The sequence below is a fragment of the Phaseolus vulgaris genome, chromosome 4 (assembly GCF_000499845.2).
Source record: "Phaseolus vulgaris cultivar G19833 chromosome 4, P. vulgaris v2.0, whole genome shotgun sequence".
Taxonomy (NCBI): Eukaryota; Viridiplantae; Streptophyta; class Magnoliopsida; order Fabales; family Fabaceae; genus Phaseolus; species Phaseolus vulgaris.
The window spans coordinates 27,986,485-27,995,408 of NC_023756.2; the positions used below are offsets into that span (position 1 = coordinate 27,986,485).

An 8,924-nucleotide genomic window follows, 5' to 3' on the forward strand; every position below is an offset into this window, starting at 1 on the left:
GCACGTTCCTTCCCAGCATTGGTGCAAGTACTCGATCCATCAGCCTCTGGTACGTGGCCCCCGCGTTCTTCAGCCCAAACGGCATCACCTTATAGCAGTAGCACGATCTCTCCGTCATGAAGGCTGTCTTCTCTTCATCCATGGGATGCATCTTGATCTGATTGTATCCCGAGAAGGCGTCTAGGAAACTCAGCAACTTGCACCCTGCAGCACTATCGACCAGGGCATCAATGCTTGGTAAAGGATACGAATCCTTTGGGCAAGCTTTGTTCAGGTCGGTGAAATCGACGCACATGCGCCATTTCCCGTTACTCTTCTTTACCAGCACGACATTTGCCAGCCATTCAGGGTACTGGACTTCCCTGATGTGGCCTGCAGCGAGGAGTTTCTGTGTTTCGTCCTTGATCGCCTGCCTCCTCTCCTCGTTGAACTTTCTTCTCCTTTGTCGTACTGGTTTCACCAAGTTGTCCATCGCCAGATGATGGCACAAGAAGTCGGGATCAATCCCGGGCATGTCCGAAGCGGACCATGCAAACGCGTCCAGATGCCGCTCAATCACCTTGGCGATCTGGTCCTGGAGCTCGACCTCCAGAGATCTTCCCAGCTTGAAGATCTTTCCCCCGATCTCCTTTTCGAGCCACTGCTCGACAGGTTTTGGCCTGGATTCTCTGGCGATCACCGCCCTAGCGATTCCCTGCTCCCTCGCTTCCTCAGGGCGATTCAGCTCCTCTTCCTCCTCCAGACCAGCATTCTTCTCCCCCAGCTCAGCGTCCACCATCTCCACATCTCTTCCGGCGGCCTCCTCTGTTACCGTCGATCTGGGCTTCACACCGGGAGGTGGGGTGGTTGTTACATAACTCACCGATCTCTTGTTTTTCAGGCTATTCTCATAGCACTTTTTCGCTTCTTTCTGATCAGACTTGATCGTGATCACCACCCCCTCCATAGACGGCAACTTTACCTTCATGTGCCGGGTCAACGGGATTGCGCCTATCCTGTTAAGCGTGGGCCTTCCCAACAGGATGTTGTATGCTGAAGGAGCGTTCACAATGAGGTACTTGATTTTCTCCGTCCTCGACCCAGCCTCATCTGTAAACGTGGTTCTCAGCTCAATGTACCCCCTGACCTCCACCTGGTCGCCAGCGAACCCGTATAGACACCCTCCATAGGGCCTTAGCTGGTCAAGGGGCAACTCCAGCTGCGTGAAAGTCGGCCAGAACATCACGTCTGCCGAGCTCCCTTGGTCCACCAGAACTCTGTGGACCTTCCTTCCCGCCGTAACCAACGAAATGACTATGGGATCGTTGTCATGAGGCACAACGTCCCGAAGATCCTGCTTGGTGAACGTAATGTCCACTTCCGGCGAGTGATCTTCAAACATATCCACTGTCATCACCGATCGCGCGTACTTCTTCCTCTACGATGCGGTGCATCCACCACCTGAGAAACTCCCTGCAATGGTGTGGATCTCCCCGTGGATAGGCATCTCATGTTGCTGGGCTTCTCCACCTGCTGGCTGGGAACTCGACGCTCCCCCCGTCCTTCTGTCCAGCAGATAGTCATTTAGGAACCCGCTCTTAACCAGATCGTCGAGCTGATATCCCAAAGACAAACACGAGTCCAAAGTGTGGCCAAAGCCTTGGTGAAACTCACACCAGGCATCGGGCTTTGGCCCCAGCACCTTGTCGCCCACCTTCTCAGGCGCTTTCAACCTAGCAGATATGTTAGGAATGGCGATCAGATCCGCTAGTCCCATGACAAACTTGTGCTTAGGCGGGCGATTGTATTCCCGGCGTGCTGGTTGCTGGCGCGCTTGGCTCCTTCCCTTGTTTCTCCTATCGTAAGGATGGCGAGTCCTCTGGTCCTTCCTGGCCGCCGCCGCTGTTTCCAGCACCCTCTGCGGCTGGATCCTGGTCTGGGCGCGTGGCCTGGCGGGAGCCACGCTGCCTCTCTTCTCGGCGACTTCATTCTCGTCGGCGATGTGAGCCACTGCAAGTCGCCTGACTTCAGCAAACGTCGCGGGGTGAGCCCTGATCAGGGCCTCGCAGAATGGTCCTGGCTGCACGCCCTTCTTGAAGGCATAGACCAACATTTCTTCATCCTTGGCCGGCGATCTGACCATCTGCGCTCCAAAGCGATTCAGGTAGTCTCTGAGGGACTCTCCCTGGTACTGCCTTATATCAAACAGATCATAAGACACCCTGGGCGGTGCCTTATTCACGATGTACTGCTCAACAAAGATCTTCGAGAACTGTTGAAAATTGGTTATGTGGCCGTTAGGCAGGCTCACAAACCACTCCATCGCCGTTCCCTGGAGCGTACTCACGAACATCTTGCAGTAGACGGCGTCTGACCCTCCCGACAGCATCATCTGCGTATGGAACGTGGTTAGATGAGCCTCTGGATCCTCCACGCCGGTAAAGACAGCCTTAACCGGAACCACGCTCGTGGGAATAGGCGTGTCAGTAATCGCCTGAACAAAAGGCATTGGGAAAACACGAGGTGGCCTAATGATCCTGCCTGTTGACCAGAACGCTGGAAACTGCCTCGTCAAAGGATCGACGTGTGCACCGCTTCGAACCTCCGTTCCTCTTCGAGATCCACCTCAAGAACCTGCAAAGAAACAGAGCGGCGCCGCTGCGGCCGATCGCACTCCAACGCCCAAGTCAGTGACAGTATCACCAAATACTAAGAGAACAAGAACCGTGCAAACCCTCTCTCACAGTAAGCTCTAAACTCGCAAGCGTAAAGAGTATAATCTGAACGTGCGTACCTCAGAAAGTTTGTTGAGAATTCTTATATACCTGGTTGTTTTCTCTCTCCTGGCAGTTACAGACCTGGACACGTGGCTCGCATCCAGTCGTACACGTGCCATCCTCTGGAGCCTCCTTGACTTGGCGCTGCTTCTACTCTCATTTTGGCTAAGTTACTTATGCATGGTACTGCCCAGTGCATAGCTAACTTGGGAGTGCGATCTCTACTGGAACTGGCGAGTTAGGGGCCTTCATACACCTTCCCTGTGGTCTCGCTGGCCGCCTTCATAATCTGCTTCTCCTTCATCTTTGGCGATGTGCTTGCTCTGGCGATCTCCGATGACTAGGTCGCCTGAATCTACATCTGGCGACTTCATCTTTAACCTGGTGATCGCCGATTCTGGTAAGCTGGAGATCGGAACACGCCAATATGACAACTGGCGACTACACGAGCCCCCCGACTTCCTTCCCTTCTGCCAACCTGGCGCCTTGCCAACACGCCTATACTGTAGCAGGATGCCACGTCATCACTCCCGACCACCAGGACGGTACACTATGCCTTAGCAACATTCCATCCAAAAAATTTCGTGCAAGCTCAAATGGACCCCCCTTCAGCACTGACCTATTTTCGCTCAATCCAAAAAATTTCGTGTAAGCTAAAATGGACCCCTTCAGCACTGGACTATTTTCGCTCAATTCAAAAAAATTCGTGCAAGCTAAAATGGACCCCTTTAGCACTGTCCTATTTCGCTCAATCCAAATTATTTTCGTGCAAGCTAAAATGGACCCCTTCAACACTGCCCCGTTTTTGCTCAATCCAAAAAATTTCGTGCAAGCTAAAATTGACCCCTTCAGCACTGCCCTATTTTCGATCAATCCAAACTATTTTCGTGCAAGCTAAAATGGACCCCTTCAGCACAGCCCCGTTTTCGCTCAATCCAAAAATTTTCATGCAAGCTAAAAAATGGACTCCTTCAGCACTGGACTATTTTCGCTCAAACCAAAAATTTTCGTGCAAGCTAAAATGGACTCTTTTAGCACTGTCCTATTTTCGATCAATCCAAATTATTTTCGTGCAAGCTAAAATGGACCCCTTCAGCACTGTCTCGTTTTCGCTCAATCCAAAAAATTCCGTGCAAGCTAAAATGGACTCCTTTAGCCCTATACTATTTTCGCTCAAACCAAAAATTTTCGTGCAAGCTAAAATGGACCCCTTCAGCACTGCCCCGTTTTCGCTCAATCCAAAAAATTTCGTGCAAGCTAAAATGAACCCCTTCAGCACTGCCCTATTTTCGATCAATCCAAACTATTTTCGTGCAAGGTAAAATGGACCCCTCCAGCACTGCCCCTTTTCTTTGTGTATCCTAACATGCTACTATGAAAAAAAATACTACAATAATAGTGAAATACAGACCCACAAAGACCCACAAAGTAAACCCAACATCAAATACGAATATACATTTATCTTAGCAGTCTATGCGAAAAATCAGCTTTGGCTCATACAAGGGTCACCACAGGACAAATAACAGGAATGACCCAACAACAAAAATCACACAACAAGGTTTCACTTAATAAACAAATGAAAAAAAATAAATGTATTGCCTTTCAAAACAGGATGTGCAAGAGGAGAATGCCACCCAACCACCGTGAAAACAGGATGTCCAAGATGACACCGCCGCCCAACCACCGTGAAAGGAGGATATCGAAGACGACACCACCGCCAAACCACCTTGAAAATAGATGCACCTACGACGACCACTAACGCTGCTGCACATAAAGGTTGCGGAGAACTTGGAACAAATAGCTTGCGGAGAAGACGATGTGGTGGAGAAGACGATGTGGTGGAGAAGAAGAAACCTAATTTCAGCCCCTTTCTTAAAACCTAATTTCACATTCTACCGCACCCTAAACACTTAATTTCATATTTTTCCTAGACCCCACAATTCAAATAAAATAATATTTGTTCTGCCACGTTGGCAGTTGTATGGTGGAGCAACTCATTTAGAGTTGTCCAGAAATCGAGACCCATGTTTATATATTAGGAAGGTCCTCCAATCACCGCAATTCTGTACAATCACACCAAACTCTACAATTACTATGTTCACTGGGTGCTACAACAACAACAAATGCAGCACTTGGTGGGTCTAATACATAATTACACACCAGCTCCAATTTTTTCCTTCTTATTACTTTCTTTTTGGTCTTGTTTTTTCCTAACAAAGCAGGGGACAAAACTGAAACATGAAAAACTCCATCAACTAGTGAAAGCCCCCTGCAACCATGCTTGCAGCCTTGGCCTCATCAGCTGGTTTTGGGGTTGGCAGCAAGACAATCGCCATTATGGCGCTCAAGGCGGCCGCCGCTGCCCCCACCATGAAAGCCGGCAAGTTGCCACCACCAAACAAAGCATCCCAAGGACCACTCAGTGCAGACACCACCATCTGTACATTCACATGTGTGTATACATGGTCAAATAATTGACTAATAATACTCATACTTTATACTTATATTCAAAGTATATTTCTGCTTCAATCAGACTAACCTGTGGTACCACAATTGCAAGATTGAGAACTCCCAATGATAAACCTGAATCAAGAAAAAGGATTAGTAAAACCCAGTTGAATACATCAATGGACCAAAGTATGGGAACAAATTATTTGATTAAATGTGCATATAAATAAAATGATCTAATTGGGACAAGTTGTGAATTGATTTATACCTTGCCCTGCTCCTGAAGCGCTGGAGTATATTGATGCAAGAGCAAAAGGAACACTGAAAGTAATCTGAACACATGAATAGAAAGTAGAACATTAGTTTAAGGCAAGTAGATCATTTTTAAGCTTTTCAGTTCAACTTGTCTCATACTTCTTTGTTTTTTTTAATTGTTCAATAAACCTCGTTTTTAATGTATCTTCACTTCACTCTTACATAAAGAATAAGGGTACGTTTATTTTCAATCTGTATTTGAATTATTATGAACAGTGTCTGACATAGATTAGGTAATCCCTGCCAAAAATATTAGACTGACAAGAAGTCCAAACCAAAACTCCACCAGTCAAAAGAGTCCACTTTTTTAGACTTTTCAAGATTCTTTATACAAAACTGGTTATCAAAGATATACAAACTTGCATTCAATTTTCTCATTTCCAAGAAGAAACACTTCTTATATGTTTATCTGTTTGAATTTTTTATAAACTTATTTCCTTATAAAAATAAAAAAATAGCCTTAAAAAATATTATAGTAGAATTTATGTGCATATGACAACTAGGTACGGCCCAACTACTGTCCAACACCACCCTTGTCCAGAATTTTTTTTGAAGAAATATAAAAAACATTACAACATAAATACGAACTATATATAACAGAAAAATAAACAGATGCCCAGTAATTAAATGTTTAGTAAAAAAACTACAACGATTTTTTTAAGATGTAGAGATTAAAACATAAACATTAAAAAGATTAAATGAATAATTAAATTACCGGGATGGGTTAATGATTTAAACAATTTAGAAAGAAAAGTTAAAACTTGCTAATTTTTCAAATGTAACTGAAATTCAGTAAACCAAACGCAATCGTTTAGAACACGTAGAGAAGAGAGAGAAAACGTTACCGCAAGGGGAACTCCGAGAACCGCGAAGAAAACCATGGAGCCAATTTTGACGCCGTCGGAGGGGTGACCCACGGCGGCGGGGTTCAAGTGGCGCTGGTGCTCTGCCATCTTGGTTATGACCACGGTCATTCCGAAGCCAATCGCGAGAATGAAGTTCACGATCCCCCAGAGCCTCTTCACTCCCCCAACCATGCGGCCCAAGGGTTCAACCGCCAGCGACATGAACCCCAAAACGACGGCGTTTATCATGAGTCCCAGCGACCCCACGCGCACCCCCTCCGCGTACGCGTCCTCGCCCGCCGTTCCGCCGTACACCTCGCGACCCATCCAGTCGGTGTCGAAGAGGAAGTAGGGGAACCACCCGATCCAGTTGACAGCTGTCACCAACATGAGCATCCACATGGGTCTTTTGAGCTCCTTCAACGCCCCGAAGAGCTGAAAGAAACACGAGGGCTGGGCGTCCTCTTGCACCGCCCGTGCCGCCACGGGCTTGTCCTTTACGTAAATGAGAGCCACCGTGGACAAGAACAGCAGCAACAAGATCGAGAAAAAGAAACAGCTTTTGAGGTTTGCGCAGAAAACATCGCACGCCTTGGTCTGCGTGAAGGGAAAGATCTTATGCAGACCACTGAAAGACCCTGCTGCGTATCCCAAGACGTTGCCCACGGCCATGAAGAACGAGAAAAACCCATTGGCTATTCTCGTTTTTCGCTGGTCCCCAGCAGCTAAGTCTGCTAGAAAGGCACGGCAAGGTCCTTGTAACATGTTGTTGGCAACATCTAGGATCCAAAATCCTATGACAAACACCGCAACAGCCCGAGGACGGGTTTTCTTGGTTATGTCGTCGCCAGCTGAGTATCCTATATCGGCTGCATAACCGATGAGAAATACAGCTATGGCCACAGCCACTGCACCTCCAAGAATAAAAGGGCGTCTGCGACCGTAGCGAGAAGTGCTTCTGTCGCTGTAGTAGCCCACAATGGGCTGCACCACAAGTCCGGAGATGGGGCCACAGAGCCAGATGAAGGAGGCTGCGGCGTGTGGGACTCCCAAGAGCTGAACGTAAGGGGTGAGCAGAGAGAGCTGAAGAGCCCATCCGAATTGTATGCCAGCAGCTATGGACGCCACAGCAAACATTTTTCGGAGTGGGCTGGGCTCGCCCTGGCTGCCCTCCACACTAAGGGTGGTGATGGAAGGCTTTGTTGGGTCAATGGGTTTGGTTGGAGATGGTGCCTCCATGGTGAAGGAATTTCCTCAAAAGAGAGAAACCTGTTTTGTCTCTCACTGTGTTCTGTTTTCTCACAAGAGGAAGAACAAGTGAAGATGTATTGTGCGTGGAAGGAAAGAGCGTGATGGCATTTCATGTGTTCTTCTTGAATCAAAGTAGAAAATAGGGTGCGGAAGCAATGGGTGAGTGAAACAAAGCTCTCCTAGGAGTTGTGTTGGCTTTGAAGGTGCATGAGGAATGTGATGTTTGAGTGGTTCGGCCAGCTCAAGGGAGAAAGGTGAAAGGATTGAAGTTTATAGCCTAGATTTCTAGGAGAAGTAAAGCTAGTGCACAAAATGGGCAGCATAACAATACTCAATTAAACTTGAAAATACAAGGTGTAGGCTCCTCCTTTTATAGGCTAAGGAGGACCATAATGCAACCCTAATGCTAGCCAAATGAAATGTAAATGTGAAGCACATGGGTGCACAAATGAGCACATGGGGAGGGGTGTGTCTAGTTTTTATGCTCACCCCCCCCTCCATGGTCTTTCTAGAATGTTCACACAAATATGCTTTCTACACTACTCTAATTACTAAGCACCCCTAATGGGCCTTTATGTAACAATTACAAAGGTCTTCTCTTCCCAAAACCGTAGCTTTGACCCATGTGTATGTGAAGCTAGACGGTCTAGAAGGAATCCTCATCATGGCCTAGACGCTCCTTATGTAGCCGCTCCTCATCATGGCCTAGACGCTCCTCTTCATGGGCTAGACGCTCCTTTTTGAGTCTAGACGCTCCTCATCATAGGCTAGACCGTCTAGTCTTGGAGGCTTGGCTTTCATCGTGTGGTGAGCTTGGGCCCTCCTCCATCATCCCCTCCCTCTTGAAAAGGATTTGTCCTCAAATCCAAAGCTTTTTCTTCAACTAGGGGGATGGTTGTGGCTGGATGGTGTCCATCATCTCCTCCTTCGGGAAAAGATCTATCCTCAGATCTACAGACTTGATCTCGGATAGCAACCTTTTGCTTCGCCAAAGCTTGTCCTCCTGGATCAAACGTCCACCTATAGAAATAATCAAATAAGGCATAGGTGTTAGTTTGCAAATTAATTTTACTAGGTTGCCATTTTTGCTTTTCTTTTGGTTTTGACAACCTTGGACAAAGTTTCTCTTTTAATGGTTGTGTGTGGTCTCTAATCATCTTATGTATTTTAAAAGGTTCATTTGTGGTTACTTTCTCTTTAGGCATAAATCCTATAGAAGATGGTAACAACTTAAAAGGAGAAAGATGATTGAACCCACACATAACTTTAAAAGTAGAAATATAAGTAGTTTTGTGAACTACTTTATGGT

The 8,924-nt window shown here is 46.9% G+C and overlaps 1 protein-coding gene across 1 annotated transcript; it reads right to left on the bottom strand.

Moving 5' to 3' along the window:
• Positions 1 to 4,185: 4,185 nt before the first annotated feature.
• LOC137837501 (sucrose transport protein SUC8-like) lies at positions 4,186 to 7,858 on the bottom strand. The gene is made up of 4 exons (XM_068646507.1): positions 6,365 to 7,858; positions 5,473 to 5,536; positions 5,296 to 5,339; positions 4,186 to 5,194 (listed from the first exon to the last, which is right to left on the bottom strand). The coding sequence occupies exons 1-4, from the start codon at positions 7,601 to 7,603 to the stop codon at positions 5,012 to 5,014; spliced, it is 1,530 nt and encodes a 509-aa protein (XP_068502608.1). The 5' UTR covers positions 7,604 to 7,858; the 3' UTR covers positions 4,186 to 5,011.
• Positions 7,859 to 8,924: the final 1,066 nt, after the last annotated feature.